The sequence below is a fragment of the Lagenorhynchus albirostris genome, chromosome 21 (assembly GCF_949774975.1).
Source record: "Lagenorhynchus albirostris chromosome 21, mLagAlb1.1, whole genome shotgun sequence".
Taxonomy (NCBI): Eukaryota; Metazoa; Chordata; class Mammalia; order Artiodactyla; family Delphinidae; genus Lagenorhynchus; species Lagenorhynchus albirostris.
In genome coordinates, this window is record NC_083115.1 from 4492275 (window position 1) to 4510140 (window position 17866).

Below are 17866 nucleotides of genomic sequence, written 5' to 3' on the forward strand. Positions count from 1 at the left end.
TGAATCAGCTATACATATACATATATCCCCATATATCCTCCCTCTTGCGTCTCCCTCCCATCCTCCCTATCCCACCCCTTTAGGTGGTGACAAAGCAGCGAGCTGATTTCCCTGTGCTATGCGGCTGCTTCCCACTAGCTATCTATTTTACATTTGGTAGTGTATATATGTCCATGCCACTCTCTCACTTCGTCCCAGCTTACTCTTTCACCTCCCCGTGTCCTCAAGTCCATTCTCTACATCTGCATCTTTATTCCTGTCCTGCCCCTAGGGTCTTCAGAACCATTTTTTTTTTTTAGATTCCATATATATGTGTTAGCATACGGTATTTGTTTTTCTCTTTCTGACTTACTTCACTCTGTATGATAGACTCTAGGTCCATCCACCTCACTACAAATAACTCAGTTTCATTTCTTTGTATGGCTGAGTAATATTCCATTGTATATATGTGCCACATCTTCTTTATCCATTCATCTTTCGATGGACACTTAGGTTGCTTCCATGTCCTGGCTATTGTAAATAGAGCTGCAGTGAACACTGTGGTACATGACTCTTTTGGAGTTATGGTTTTCTCAGGGTATATGCCCAGTAGTGGGATTGCTGGGTGGTATGGTAGTTCTATTTTTAGTTTTTTAAGGAACCTCCATACTGTTCTCCATAGTGGCTGTATCAATTTACATTCCCACCAACAGTGCAAGAGGGTTCCCTTTTCTCCACACCCTCTCCAGTATTTATTGTTTGTAGATTTTTTGCAGATGGCCACTTTGACTGGTGTGAGGTGATATTGTCACCTTATTTTTGATAAAGGAGGCAAGAATATACAATGGAGAAAAGACAGCCTCTTCAATAAGTGGTGCTGGAAAAACTGGACAGCTACATGTAAAAGAGTGAAATTAGAACACTCCCTAACATCATACACAAAAATAAACTCAAAATGGATTAAAGACCTAAATGTAAGGCCAGGCGCTATAAAATTCTTAGAGGAAATTATAGGCAGAACACTCTATGACATAAATCGCAGCAAGATCCTTTTTGACCCACCTCCTAGAGAAATGGAAATAAAAACAAAAATAAACAAATGGGACCTAATGAAACTTAAAAGCTTTTCCACAGCAAAGGAAAACATAAGACAAAAAGAGAACCCTCTGAATGGGAGGAAATATTTGCAAATGAAGCAACTGACAAAGGATTAATCTCCAAAATTTACAAGCAGCTCATGCAGCTCAATATCAAAAAAACAAATAACCCAATCCAAAAATGGGCAGAAGACCTAAATAGACATTTCTCCAAAGAAGATATACAGATTGCCAACAAACACATGAAAGGATGCTCAACATCACTAATCATTAGAGAAATGCAGATCGAAACTACAGTGAGGTATCACCTCACACCAGTAAGATGGTGTATGTTCTGAATAGCTTTGGTGTTATGCTCTGAATAACATTGTGAATTATCTCATGTTTTGAACTGTTATTTAAACAATATATTGTGTCGCTAAGTGACATATGGGTAATTTTTTCTGTGTTATATTACAGGGATATCTATTGTGGAAAGTTAGTTTGTCTCTGGACACGTACAGAAGTAGTGCCATTTAAAAATTTTGATACTCAATATACTTTCCTTGGAGGCATTGTGTGTCTAAGTGCACATCTAAGAAATTCGACACCAATAACCTTCCGAGATGATTATACCTATGTAAAGAGTGGCACTATGTGTGGTCCAAATAAGGTAAACACAAATTCTTCGTGATTCTATACGTGGTGTGTGAGCGTCTTAGTGTCTGTGTATGTGTGTTTGTGTATGAGAGAGAGAGAAAGAGAGCACTTAAGATTTTTAATTTGTAATTGTTACCAATTTTGGTTACTGCGTCATGATCTTAAGCCTTAAAGGTCAAAATTTCTATTGATCAAAGGAACACTTGCTTTACTTTTTGTCATTTTTCATTATGAATTTTACTGTAGATATTTAAAGTTGTGTACTCACACTTGAGTATCTTACTTAACCTCTTTGTTAGGCCAGCATCTGCTCTGCAATAATTTGTGTAAAACAAGGAAGAGAAAAGAATCAAATAATACACCCCAAAAGCAGGTCAGAAAATCCTGAATAATAAGAACAACGAAGAGAATTAATTTGATTGTAATAAAACTAAAATATTGATTTGCTCATTAGCCTACTTCCCTAATTCTTTTTCCAAAAGCACAATATACTTGTTAACAATTTGCCCTTTCTCAAGACACAAGAATAAAACAGAGTTTAAGCTTTGTTTGTTTTTCTTTTTGTTAAACATTTGAAGAAACATAATAGATGATTTTAAACTAGTACCATTGAAAATTTAGTTGACTAATGTAAAACAGTACACAATTATCTCACATTTAAATTTAAATAATTTAAATGGAGGTATAATATTTTAAGAAAAGAAAAAATAAGAGAAAAATGGAAGTGAATAGTAAACCTATCTCAGAATGGGAAGAGATATTCTCACATAAAAATAATGAAGTAATCACAAAGTAACATACTGGTGCTGACTACATTATAAAGTAATATGTCATCCCTTTGAAGATCATTTAAAATTAAGTGCCACAAAAACAGAAATATAGATCAATGGAACAAGATATAAAGCCCAGAGATAAACCCACTCACATATGGTCACCTTATTTTTGACAAAGGAGGCAAGAATATACAATGGAGAAAAGACAGCCTCTTCAATGAGTGGTGCTGGGAAAACTGGACAGCTACATGTAAAAGAATGAAATTAGAACACTCCCTAACACCATACACAAAAATAAGCTCAAAATGGATTAAAGACGTAAATGTAAGGCCAGACACTATAGAACTCTTAGAGGAAAACATAGAACACTCTATGACATAAATCACAGCAAGATCCTTTTTGACCCACCTCCTAGAGAAATGGAAATAAAATCAAAAATAAACAAATGGGATCTAATGAAACTTAAAAGCTTTTGCCCAGCAAAGGAGACCATAAACAAGACGAAAAGACAACCCTCTGAATGGGAGAAAATATTTGCAAATGAAGCAACTGACAAAGGATTAATCTCCAAAATATACAAGCAGCTCATGCAGCTCAATATCAAAAAAACAACCCAATCCAAAAATGGGCAGAAGACCTAAATAGACATTTCTCCAAAGAAGATATACAGATTGTCAACAAACACATGAGAGGATGCTCAACATCACTAATCATTAGAGAAATGCAAATCAAAGCTACAATGAGGTATCACCTCACACCAGTCAGAATGGCCATGATCAAAAAGTCTACAAACAGGGCTTCCCTGGTGGCACAGTGGTTGAGAGTCCGCCTGCCGATGCAGGGGATGTGGGTTCATGCCCCGGTCTGGGAGGATTCCATATTGCCGTGGAGTGGCTGGGCCCATGAGCCATGGCCACTGAGCCTGCGTGTCTGGAGCCTGTGCTCTACAACGGGAGAGGCCACAGCAGTGAGAGGCCCGTGTACCGCAAAAAAAAAAAAAAAAATGTCTACAAACAATAAATGCTGGAGAGGGTGTGGAGAAAAGGGAACCCTCTTGCACTGTTGGTGGGAATGTAAATTGATACAGCCACTATGGAGAACAGTATGGAGGTTCCTTAAAAAACTAAAAATAGAACTATCATACGACCTAGCAATCCCACTACTGGGCATATACCCTGAGAAAACCATAATTCAAAAAGAGTCATGTACCACAATGTTCACTGCAGCTCTATTTGCAATAGCCAGGACATGGAAGCAACCTAAGTGCTCATCGACAGACAAATGGATAAAGAAGATGTGGTACATATATACAATGGAATATTACTCAGGCATACAAAGAAATGAAACTGAGTTATTTGTAGTGAGGTGGATGGACCTTGAGTTTGTCATACAGAGTGAAGTAACTCAGAAAGAGAAAAACGAATGCTGTATGCTAACACATATATATGGAATCTAAAAAAAAAAAAAAAAAGGTTCTGAGGACCCTAGGGGCAGGGCAGGAATAAAGACGCAGATGTAGAAAATGGACTTGAGGACACGGGGAGGGTAAGCTGGGACGAAGTGAGCGAGTGGCATGGACATATATACACTACCAAATGTGAAATAGATAGGTAGTAGGAAGCAGCCGCATAGCACAGGGAGATCATCTAGGTGCTTTGTGACCACCTAGAGACATGGGATAGGGAGCTTGGGAGGGAGATGCAAGAGGGAGGAGATATGGGGATATATGTATATGTATAGCTGATTCACTTTGTTATACAGCAGAAACTAACACACCATTGTAAAGCAATTATACTCCAGTAAAGATGTTAAAAACTGCCTATGTATACATGTTTTAGATCTAAATATGTAAAGGAAAGAAAGAAATGGAGTACCATATAATTTAGATAGTAATTATTTTTAGAAGGAGGGAAAAGACTGATTAAGGAGGAACTGGGAGGATGCCATCTTGGGTAATAGCAGAGGTCCTTTTGTTTTTTCAGTGAGGGTTGAGTAAATGAATTTTTGTTAAAACCATTGAGCTTTCCACTTTTAGCTTGCAATTTTTCTGTGTGAGTACCGTATTTCACAATGGAAATGGTTCAAAAATCTAAATTGCTAAACAATAACCAGTCATTTGTAAACAAATGGATTTAGCTCCATAAGCTTCTTTCATTGTATTTAATTTGTTTCAGATTTTCAAAATGTTTGTCTTCTAAAATTTTAATAGTAATGCAACATATATTCATGTAAATAAATCAAAAAACAAGTTAAAAAAAAAGGTACACTTGGAAAATAATAACACTGTAAAAAAAAAACAAAGTGCCAAAATGTTTACTAAAGTATAGCAAAGTAAATAAATAAATTTATTAACTAATTTAATCATTCATTAATTAGAAAAAAAGCACTCTAATGGCTTCTATACGTGGCATAACACCAAAAAAATAATTTTGTCTTTGCCCCTGGTTTCTGGCACAAAGATCCTAAACCCCTTGGAATTCCTGATTGATAAGAATTTTGTTGTTGTTATTCATAGTGAGCCCCTTCTGATCAAACCGAATTTATGCTAATAGAGTAACAGGGTGGGGCATCTAGATGGCTTCAGGATCCTGCTGGTTACCAGAAAGACCAACTGATTAGAGGGATGGAACTTTTAGTTCTACTCACAACTTCCACTAAGGAGAGTTGCGTGGCTGGAGATTGAACTCTGGAGAAACTTGGAACACTGAGATCAGGGAGCTTCTAAGTTGGTGAAATAAAAATGAATATCCAACAGTTGTGTTCGTCCAGTCAGTTAGGAATTGAAAATAATAATTGATGGTGAGAAGCACAACTTATTATCATCCTAAACCAAGTATAAATTTGCACATACTTTCTGGAAAGTGATTTATAAATGTGTAAGAATTCAAATATATTATCACATCTTTTTGTCTGTTTTTGAAATATTACTATTTGTTACTATATTTTTCTATATTATTGAAATATAACATTATACTAGCTTCACATGTACATCATAATGATTCATACTTGTATATATTTCAAAATGGCCACCCCAAGTCTAATTAATATCTGTCACCATATGTAGCTATAATTTTTTTCTTATGATGAGAAATTTAAGATTTACTGTCTTACCAAGTTTCAAATACAGAGAACAGTATTAGTAACTGTAATTACCATACTGCACCATACATCCCCATGACTTATTTATTTTTATAACTTGAAGTTTGTGCCTAACCTCCCAAATCCCACCCCTGGCAACCACCAATCTGTACTCTGTATCTGTGAGCTTGGGTTGTTTTGTTTTTATTCTTCTTAGGATTCCACATATAAGTCAGATTATACAGTATTTATATTTCTCTGTCTGACTTACTTCATTTAGCATAACGCCCTCACGGTCCATACATGCTGTCACAGCTAGCAAGATTTCATTTTTTTATGGCAGAAAAATATTCCATTGTGTATATATACTATATTTTTGTATATATACTATATTTTCTTTATTCATCCACTGGTGGACACTTTAGTTGCTTCTACATCTTGGCTATTATAAGTAATGCTTAAATGAACATTAAGATGCAGATATATTTTTGAGTTAGTGTTTCCATTTTCTTCAGATGAATACCTACAAGTGGAATTGCTGGGTCATGTGGTAGTTCCATTTTTAACTTTTTGACAAACCTCTATACTGTTTTTCATAGTGGCTACACCAATTTACATTCCCACAAACAGGAACAAGTGTTCCCTTTACTGCAGTTCTAAGCCAACACTTATTATTCCTTGTCTTTATGATAATAGCCATTCTAATATCCTAGAAGAATAAGAGAAAGAACTTAAGGATGGAAAAGTATTTGAGGAAATAATGCCTGGAAGGTTTTCAGAAGGCATAAACCACAGATGCAAGAAGCTGAAAGTGCATGATATAGAATGAACTCAGTGAAATCCAGTAAGATACAGCATAATAAAATTCCTGAAAACTAACGACAAAGAAAACTAATCTTAGAATTAGTGAGAGTGAAGCAGCATCTTATATACTGGATAAACACAATTACACTAACATTTGGAATACAACCATATGGGCACTAGACATACAAATACTAATAGAAAATTGCTACGCTAGGTAACTAGCCTTCTATCATCCCACATAACATTTAAATTCAGCAAATGTCCTGTTGAAAAATGAGTCATTTATTTAAAAGACCTCTGCTTTCTCACACCAGCCCTGTTTGACCACTAAAAGCATTACAGTTTATCCATTTCTCCAGCAAGATTCTCTGCCTGGGGAAGTCCAGTCATTAGCCCATGCCCAACTGGGCAATGTCCCCATGGAAGGAAAAGGAAAGAGAAAGGCGGGGGACGGGAAAGAAAGGGAAGGGAAGGAAAAACAAAGACTTTGACTTTTCCTGCTTGGTCTGGAGGAGCTTTAAGCTGGCAGTGACTTTTTGATCCCACACCATTTTTTTTTTTTTTGCGGTACGCGGGCCTCTCACTGTTGTGGCCTCTCCCGTTGCGGAGCACAGGCTCCGGACGCGCAGGCTCAGCGGCCATGGCTCACGGGCCCAGCCACTCCGCGGCACGTGGGATCTTCCCGGACCGGGGCACGAACCCGTGTCCCCTGCATTGGCAGGCGGACTCTTAACCACTGCGCCACCAGGGAAGCCCTATCCCGCACCATTTTTAATAAAAATTCTAATTGGCAGCTCTCTCTATGCAATTGAAGTTTGTCACATTGTTATCAGGGAGTAGGTTCTTGTCTCATCACAGGAAGAATTCAGAGACAAGATAGGGAAGTCAAGAAAGCAAAGCAAGGATTTATGTAAGCAATAGTATGCGCTCAAGGGGAGAGCGGGCAGGCTCAGGTGAGTAGCTGCCCTGAGTTTTATGGCAAGTCAGTTATGTGGGGCGTAGAAATGAAGGGATGGAATATTCACTGGGGAGGGAGGGGTTTAGGGTCAAAATTCCCCGATTTTTATCCCAGCTCCATCTTCCCGAAGGTAGGAGGGATTTTTGTCCTTATTTAACCTTGATTGGAAGTGTCATGGAGTCAGTGCATGGTGGGAACTTCTTATCTGCAAGGTAATTTTACTGTAATGAGGGCCTAATGACAACAGGTTGCATTGAGATGCCAGAGATTCCTGCTTTTTCCCACCTTTCTTTGTCTGCTTCCAGGACATTTCTCACCCCCAAAATGTGTGGTTTCCTGTCTGTCTGGAGGTTTCTGCTTTTCTTTTGTCTGACTGTGGGCTCCTGCTGTTTACAAGATGTATGGTGTCCTGCCATTTGGCCTGTGTCCCCCCCACCCCGCTCTAATAATATGACAGTCTCTGTTTTGGAAGCTGGCTTTTAGGCCGTGGTACTTCCAGTCGTTTAATCGGATAGTGCCAATTCTGGAGGACAGACCACTGGACAAGCCCGAATTCTGTAGTCACCATTAATTCAATTGCTTTATGAAACAAAATACTCTTCTAAATTGTCTCCCTTGGGATAAAGTGTTGTGTTGGCTGTGTTCTGTAACTGAGAGAAGTGGGGAGGTGAGTAGCTGATACTGAGAGCTAACTAGTTCTGTGGTTTTGGACGCAGACTTCCATTGATAGTTCCACATTTTAGCCACCCTTTCCCATCTTGCCCTTTCAGCTCTTCTTCCTGTTTTTCCTTAGGACTCTGAGGCTGCAGCTCCTCTAAAGCAGTGTAAGGCTGATCAGCTAGGCTCTCCCCTTTGCCACTGTGTTCCCTGTGGTTGCTTTCTCACTTCATGTCACCCAACAGTGACCTTCATTTTATTTCAAAATCCCAGGAAGTCCTTTACTCTCTCCTCTTCTAATTGTCTCTTTCTGATTTTCCTTTACTCTCATTTATTGGGAAAAGGGGGGCTATTGTGAGTGCCAAGTCTGTGAATTTGAGGCTATTGTCTGTGAATTTGAATTGGAATCATTCTCTGGTTATTTTAAAAAGTCATCAAGGATATACTTTATGTTCATTTGTTATTCTACAGTGTTCAGTTGTTTTCAGAGAGGTTAGAGAGTAAAGGCTTCTTTACCACATTCTCATCAAATGTGGGTCCTTTGTAAAAATCAGTCTATCAATTGATAGATAAGAAAAGAGAGAAAAAGAGATTTTATTTCTTATCTATCAAAATAAAGAAGAGTATGTCTTCCTTGTCAATTATAATAAAAATTATAAATGTTATACTCCTAAATTTAATACTGTAATATATTAAGTGAATAATATATTACATGAAGATAGGCATTATTCCAGCAATGCAAGTTTGCTCAATATTGGTTGTGATAGAAGACGTCTTTGAATTGTTTATTTAGAAGACAAAACAGGAGTTTATCAAACTGATTGTAGCTCATATAAGTAGGTGAGGGATATTAAGCATATCTTCTTAACATAATCATTTCAAACTTGAAGAAAATGTCTGGGGCATGTAATTGTCCAAAAAACAGTTAAGCTAATCAATGACTGAATAAATGAAATTAACTGTCTTTTCCTTACCCATTCTTATGCACAGAACTGTATGAAAACATGCTCACATAACCCAAGATTTTCTCCTCAGGAAATAATTTTTTAGTTATATCAAGGATTTTTTTTTGAACTGTGATGTGATTTCTTCTGGGACACTATTAGTGTTTCTTTTTTAAAGAGGGAAATCTTATGTGTTAGTTAATATTCAAAACACTGTCCCAACCACTGACCAAGGCTAAGTATTTTCATAGTATCTTTTGCTTTTCCTGTCATTACAAAAGAGCCAGCTAGAAATCGATCTGTTTAGTTGAAAGAAATTATATCAGAAGCATGGTTCTTAACTTTTCCTGGTTTATTTTTCTCCTAAAAACAAGCCAGGGAAGTATGACTGGTATTACCTCAATGACAATGTTAAGAACACTAGAATGAAAATAGTTTTGTGGACAGGTAATTCTGGTTTGTCCAACATTTTGTTATCCTTGCTGGCTTTATCAGAGCACTTTCAGTTAGTGAACAAGCTGATATTTGTTCTTTCCTTAATTAGCAATGGTGATAGAAAATAATGATATTTTTAGACTATTCATCAGATAGGGGGTATTCTACCAGATACTTAAGAAAATCTATCAGATAGTAGATTCTCCCGAAGATAGTCAAATTAAATTGAAATTTGGATAGACAAATATTAACATAGAGTCTACATAGAAATCAGGTTAAATAAATAAATAAATAAGATAATATCCTATATTTAGTGAGCATTTACTGTGTGCCAAACACCACTTTTGTTCCTTTATCCGTAACAAGCTATTTCACCTTCATAACCTTGCAATAGTTATAATTATTATTCCAGATTCAAAGATGGATAAACTGAGGTAAAGAAGATTAAATAAATTTCTCAAGGTCACCTTTCCTAATGCAAAAGATAAGAGATATGGTCATTAAAGTTGGGAAAAAAATGTAAAAATGACAGGAACACTGGTATTGGGCTCTGTGAGTAAAGTAGTTCTTGTACTGAATATTGGCTCTGTCAGTCAGTGGTGGTGTGACCTTAAAAGTATACATTTAATTCTCATCAAATATAAAATGAGGATGAAAATATCTCCTTCACAGGGTCAATATGAGTATATATTATAAAAATACATAGAAAGTGCAAAGACAGATCCTAGCTCATTACCAACAGTCAATACAAGTTGGCTGTTTTTGTACTTATACCAATTAATATCGATAAATGAACAGTTCTGCTCCCTCAAGGGAAAAAATGGTTTCTGATTCTCAAAATACGATATTTGACAAGGTAACAACACACCATTTGACTCCAAGTTCTTTTATTAGAATGAGCAGATCTGAATTCCAGATTCAACTGAGGTATATATATCTTGTGCATCTAATTTTCATACCAAGTACAATTGTTCAATTCTTGACTTTAAATTTAAAACTTTTTGTCGTTGGTGGTTGTTTTCACATTTTAGTGTTGTAACAGAGGATCTTGCACAGACGTCAACGTCAGCTCAGACGCAACTTGTATCTCCAAAATAAAGTGCAGTGGACATGGGGTATGTATAATGGTTATTCTGTTTCTAAGTATAGTTATTTTGATTCACGTCAATAACATTTTTCAGTATAATAATGCTTAAAATTATTTGGGGGTGTAGAAATGTATTTGGAAAATTGAAATCGAATAAGAAAAGCAGACTGCATTATTCATACGTATGTATGTGATTTATGTGTTCAGTCAGAGCATATAGGCTTCATGAGCAAATAATTTGCTTTGAACGTTGTACTAAAATTCAATATGAAACAATCTATTATCATAATGTTAGATTAAGATTATGAAATTTTGGAAATGAGCTCATTAAGGATTACACATATACATTTATACATACATAAAAATATTGCTTATAATTGAGTGTATGTGTACTGATAAATATTTAAACTCACACAATATATATTATACATATTACTTATAATCTCATATTTTTATGGGAGCAGACTTTCTTGTTCATTATGATCTGCTTCATCCTTGAACATCTTCAATGTGTTTCCCTGCAGGTCTCTTCCTTACTATATTTGAAAAGTTATCCACTGATGGACTTTCAGATAATGTTAAATTTTTACTTAACTATTGTAACTAATGGTACAGTGGACACTGTTGTACCTTCACCTTTGCACATTTATCTGACTTCTTAAATTGTTAGCAGTGAAATCTGATGAGCCAAATATATGTACCGTTTAAATTTTCATTAATATTATATTGTCTTCAAGAAATATTATACCAGTTTTCGGTCTCACCTGTCACGTATAAAAATGCATATTTCCGGGCTTCCCTGGTGGCGCAGTGGTTGAGAGTCCGCCTGCCGATGCAGGGGACACGGGTTCGTGCCCCGGTCCGGGAGGATCCCACATGCCGCGGAGAGGCTGGGCCCGTGAGCCATGGCCGCTGAGCCTGCGCGTCCGGAGCCTGTGCTCCGTAACGGGAGAGGCCACAACAGTGAGAGGCCCGCGTACCGCAAAAAAAAAAAAAAAAAAAAAAAGCATATTTCCTTATATTCTGGTCAGACTAGTTTCTCTGTCTTTTGAATCTCTTCAAACATGCTAAATCCATTGTTAACTCGCATTTCTTCAGTAATTAATTATACAGTCCTTAAGTATGTATGGTCACATTTTCCATGTGTATTTCTATTTGTCCATCCATTGTGAAATTATCTACCAGGTTATAGAAATTTTGTAAACTTTGTAAGTTTTTCCAAGCATGTCTTTGGCTTTAACTGTGTGGCTAGTGTCTCCTGCCATACTGATGCTTCCTATTTTATATAGTAATCCAGGAGAAAAGTGACCTGTGTGTCTTTTAAAAATTTTTTCTCTCCCAGATCACTTACATGTCCTATTATTTACAGTTTCTTTTCTGTTTCTTTCCTCTCTTATTTAATTTCAATTAATTTCTTGTTAAGTTTTTCACGAACCTATTTCTAGATTCTCTATAATGTTTCTGGCCCTTCTTTCAGTTCACCCACCAGATCACATTTATAGATATTTTCTAGCCTTCCTATTTCTGGCCAAATAAATTTTGCTATCTATGTCTGATTAAGAATGCTTCTCCCTTTTGTTTTTCCCCATTTTTTTTTTTTTTTTTGGTAAAAATTGGCTCTTATCATGGCTAATTTTTTTGAACTAGCACAATTCATAGTATATTTAAACTCCCACTATTTTATAAGTTCTAGCTTCATAATTCCTATGCCTTTCTAGAATAAGACATTTCAGTTGTATCAGAATATCATATACTTTTATTTAAAAGTACAAGAGATAAATAAGAGACAATCTATGGGACATTTGAAAAGATATTGCATGAACATATATTAATTTTTAATTTAAGAATTGCTTTCCACATTAATACAAAAAACTACCTATAATATACTAAATTATAGTACTTTAATAATTTACATTGACTAAAAATAGCAAATAATGTGTTTAATTTCTATCTTATACATCAAACGCACTTTTAAAATTTGGTTTTGGCTTTAGGTTTGCAGTACTCTCCATAACTGTCACTGTGATGCTGGATATGCCCCTCCACAATGTGAACCAACACCTTCATCACCAGGAGCAAGTATCAATGATGGGTTTTGGCTTACGTCAGGTTAGTATCCAGATCACGGTACTCCAACATAGCCGTCTGCACTTAGAGGAATAGTATACACCTCCACGGTCTGTGTGGCTGTTGAGCACCTAGCATGTGGGTAGTGCAACCAAGGAACTAAAGTTTCCATCTTATTTCACTTTATTTAATATAAATTTAAATAGTCATTTGTGATTAGTAGCTACTAAATTAGGCAGTGCAGCTCTAGATCATATTGTCAATCAAAATTTTGTATACAGTTTAAATTCAAATCTAGACATGAACACTTTAACAGATCTTCTCTTAATTTTAACAATGGTTTCCAGAACTTTTCTATTTGTACAACAGAGTTTTCTAGATAGGTATAGTTAAATGATAGAATAGGTGATAGTTTTATTATGTAGTCTGTATATTCCAAGGATGTTAACTGTTGTGATGTGCTAGTTCACAGCAGAGTTGCCTCTTTCAAGTTTTAACTCTACTACTGAAAGGTAAAAGTAATAAAGTCTTCCACATCCAAAGTATATGGATAGTAGATGGCACAAAACTTTTTTAAATTTATTTGGTGAACATTCGTGAACAACTGTAGCATGTTTGATTTTTCTAAACTTCACAATGTGAAACTCTCAGAACACTGTAATTCCATTAAGGTCTTTCCATCATTTGTGCTTCTGTTTTGTGCCTCTGTTTTTATTTATTTTATTTATGTATATGTTGTAAACCTGACAAAAGAGCATTGTATTTGTCTTAAAATAGCCAATGAAATGTTAAAGAATTTTAATGTAAATATTTACATTTATCCCAACCTATTTACCATTTTCTAGGACTTTTCAATTCCTCCAGCACATTCAAATTTCTGTGTGGGTTCATTTCCTTTCAACCTGTAAAACTCTCTTTTGTATTTCTTTTTGTGTGTACCTTGTAGTGATCAATTGTCTCAGCTTTTGTCTTTAAAATGTTTTCATAATGTCTTAATTTGTGAACGGTATTTTCACTAGAAGTAGAATTGCTTCTTTCAGCAATTTAAAGATGTAATCCCATTGTATCCTGGCTTCCGTTTTGTGATGAGAATGCAGCTGTCATTCTTATTATTCATCCCAATAATATAATGCTTCTTTCATTCCTTGTCTGAGTTGCGGACTTACTTTATATCTTTGATTTTCCATAGTGGTTTACCAAGATGTGTATTTCTTTGAATTTATCTTGCTTGGTTTGGCGAGATTCTTGAATATATAGGTTCGTGTATTTCTGGAAATTTTGAAAAAATTATTAGTCATGACTAATATTCTCTTTTTTAATATTTATTTTTTATTAAGAATATTTTTATTAAGAATATTTTGCTTTTTAAAAATGTTCACACAGTAGCCTTCACTCTGTGGTATATAGTTCTGTGAGTATTGAAAAATGTATGTATTCCGTTCCAACCACCACAGTCATGATGCACAACAGGTCCATCGCCTCAGATCCTCCCTCTGGCTGCTGCCCTTTGTATCCATCTCCCACTGCCAGTTCCTTGCAACCAGTGACCTGGTCTCTGTCACTATACATTTGCCTTTTCCAGAATGTTCTGAACAGCATACATGCATTTGAGATTCATTCTCATTGGCATATGTTTTAATAGTTCATTCTTTATTACTGTTAAGTAGCTTCCTATTGAAAAGATGAACTATATAGTTTGTTTATCCATTCACACATTGTAGGGTATTTGGGTCGTTTCTAGATTTTGGCAATTTTGAATGACGCTGCTGTAAACGTGCACATAGGCTTTCGTTTGTATTTAAGTTCTCACTTTTTGATGAGTAAATACCTAGGCACTTTTGTCTATATATAAGTTCTCACTATAATACCTATAAGTGAGATAGCTGGATCGTTTACTCAGTGTATTTTTTTTTTTTTTTTTTTTGCGGTACGCGGGCCTCTCACTGTTGTGGCCTCTCCCGTTGCAGAGCACAGGCTCCGGACGCGCAGGCTCAGCGGCCATGGCTCACGGGCCCAGCCGCTCTGCGGCATGTGGGATCTTCCCGGATCGGGGCATGAACCTGTGTCCCCCGCATTGGCAGGCGGACTCTCAACCACTGCGCCACCAGGGAAGCCCAGTGTATTTTTTTTTAATGAGTGTATTTTTAATTTTTTAAGAAACAGCCAAACTATTTTCCAAAGTGGCTTTACCATTTTCCTTCCCTCCATTCATCTGTGAGAGTCCCAGTTACTCTGCACAGATGATCCACACTTCACAAGCATTTGGTATTGTCTTTTTTGTTGGTTTTGTTTGATTTTTTTTTTTGCCAGCTTTAGATGTGTAATGATATCCCACTGTTATTTTTAGTTAGCTTATTATGTTGAAATAATTATACACTCATGAAGAGTTGCAAAAAAATTTAGAGGGCAGTCTTACGAATACTTTACTCAGCTTCAGTCAATGTTAACATGTTTCAGTACTACAGTAGAATAGCAAAACCAGGAAATGGACATTGATGAAATACACAGACCTTATTCACATTTCACCAGTATACATACACTTATCTGTGTATACGTGTGTGTATGCATTCACATGTGCATATATTTAGTTCTATGCAGTTTCACCACATGTTCAAGTTTGGGTACCCACCATCACAAACAAGATATAGAACTGCATCATCACTACATGGCCTCTGATGTTGTTACTCCTTTATATAGCTACACTGATTCCCTGATATTGTTACTCCTTTATATAGCTACACTGATTCCCTGATATTGTTACTCCTTTATATAGCTACACTCATTCCCTCTTTCCCCTTTCCGAACTTTTGGCAACCACTAAACTGCTCTTCATCTTTCTAATTATGTTATTTCATGAATGTCATATAAATGGAACCATGTAGTTTGTATCTTTTTGAGGTTGTCTTTTCCTCTCACTTCATTCCTTTGTATTGATGACTAGTATTCCTTTGTATGTCTGTAGCATATTTTGTTTAATTATTCACCCATTGAAGGACATCGTGTGGATGGCAAGTTTTAGTTATTATGAATAGATCTGCAATGAAACTTTGTGTGGAAGATTCTGCATGAAGATAAATGTTTAATTCTCTGGGAAGCATGGCCGAGAGTAAAATTGCTGTGTCTATGGTAAGCCATTTATAATTTTTAAAGCAACTGCCAAGCTTTTTGCAGAGTGGCTATATACTGTTTGACATCCCCACCAGTGATAAATGAATGGGTTTTTTGCAGCCTTGCCAACATTTGAAGATACCACTATTTTTTTTTTGCCATTCTATTGGTGTGTTTTAATATCTCACTGTGCTTTTAATTTGTACTTCCCTAATGGATAATGATAATTGAATATCTTTAATGTGTTTATTTGGCACCTGCATATCCACTTCAGTGAAAAGTCTGTTCATATCTTTTTCCCATTTGCTAATTTTATTGTTTATTAAATGTTGAGTTTTCACACAAACATCTATTTTGTGGGATTTGTGATTTGAACATATTCTCTCCAAGTGTTTTTTTCTCAGACCAAAAGGTTTTTTTTTCCAATTCTTATTTTGATAAGCTCTTCTTTTTTTCCTTTTTGGATCTATGCTTTTGGTGTCAAGTATATGAATTCTTTGTCAGTCTTAAGTCTTGAAATTTTTTGCTATGATATCTGTAAAAGGTATAGTTTTATGTTTTATATTTAAGTCCATGATCCATTTTGATTACTTTTTATAAAGGGTAGGAGATTAATTTTCCGATATATGGGTGTCAAATTGTTCTAGCACAATTCTTTGAAAAAGCTGTCTGTTGTCCACTGTGTTGATTTTGCATCTTTGTTAAAAATTAATTGGACAGGGCTTCCCTGGTGGCACAGTGGTTGAGAGTCCGCCTGCCGATGCAGGGGACACAGGTTCATGCCCCGGTCTGGGAAGATCCCACATGCCGCGGAGTGGCTGGGCCCGTGAACCATGGCCGCTGAGCCTGCGCACCCGCGTACCGAAAAAAAAAAAATTAATTGGACATTTTTGTGTTGATGTATTTCTCAGATCTCTATTCTGTTCCATTGATCTATGCGTCATTCCCTCCACCAATACTACACTGTTTTGACTATTGTAGTTATAGGGTAATCTTGAACAGCAGGAAAAGTGAGTCTTCCCATTTCATTCTTCTTTTTCAAAATGGTTTTGGCTATTTTAAGGTTTCTCTTTTCCATATACATTAAGCTTGTCTATGTTTACAAAAAAATTTTGCCGTGATTTTGATGCAAATTGTGTTAAACGTATGGATCAATTTAGGAAGTTTCACATTTTTATTATTTACTATTGAATCTTCCAGTGTATGAACACAGTATTTCTTTCCACTTATATGTCTTCTTTAATTTCCTTCATCATAATTTTGTAATTTTCACCAGATACTGTACATTTTATTATTTCATATTTGTTATTTCACTTTCTTTAGAGCTACTGTAAATAATGTTGTACTATAATAGAACATATTTTAATTTTATATTTATAAGCACCAATTAAAATGATTAATCAATGTTTATCACTCCTACATCATCTAAGTCCTTTCAATCAACTTTGCATGTATATTTGTCCACTTGTGAATCATATCAAGTAAATGTTCATGCCCAAATGTAATAAAAGGTGAAAAGATACTATCCTAGATCTTCTTTACAATACAGAATGTTCTAGGTATTTGTGACAAAATATTACATGCTGAAGTATGATTAACTGGATGAGAATATCATATTTCCTTTCTGTTACTAGAAATATTCTGTTCATTCATTGATTCTTCAGTTGGAGGAAAATTATGATAGCATCATCCACTCTGATGACTTGTAGTATGAGATTTCATTTGGATGATCAATATCAACACCACCATTATAAAGTTTAAAAACAAGAGCCCTGGAGGGGCTCTTTTGTACCTTCCTGAAAGTTGATATATTACTTGGGCAACAAAATTAGAAAACTGAAATTTGCCAATGGAAAAAATGGGGAGTCCAGAAATAAACTCTCACATATGCAGTCTAATGATTTTCAGCTAGGATGCCATGACCACTCAAGGGGAGAAAGGATGGTCTTTTCAACAAATAATTTTGGGATAACTGGATATCAATATGCAAAAGAATGAAGTTGGACCCTTACTTACACCTTAAAAAAAAATTAACTCCAAATGAATCAAGGATTTAAATGTCAAGAGCTAAAACTATAAAATCCTTAGAAGAAAACAAAAGGGGCAATATTCATAACATTAGATTTAGAAATGATTTATTGAATATGACACTGAAAGCACAGGCAACAGAAGAAAAAAGTAGATAAATTAGAATTTTATAATTAAAAACTGTTATGCATCAAAGGACACTATTGATAAAG

At 35.7% G+C, this 17866-nt stretch overlaps 1 protein-coding gene across 1 annotated transcript in view; it reads left to right on the plus strand.

The window, feature by feature from the left end:
- The window catches only part of LOC132512679 (A disintegrin and metallopeptidase domain 3-like), a 109742-nt gene that overhangs the window by 81943 nt on the left and 9933 nt on the right, over nt 1-17866 (plus strand). Inside the window, 3 exon segments of the mRNA XM_060136488.1 lie at nt 1536-1728; nt 10396-10479; nt 12446-12560. Of these exon segments, the coding sequence (XP_059992471.1) occupies nt 1536-1728; nt 10396-10479; nt 12446-12560 (392 nt within the window).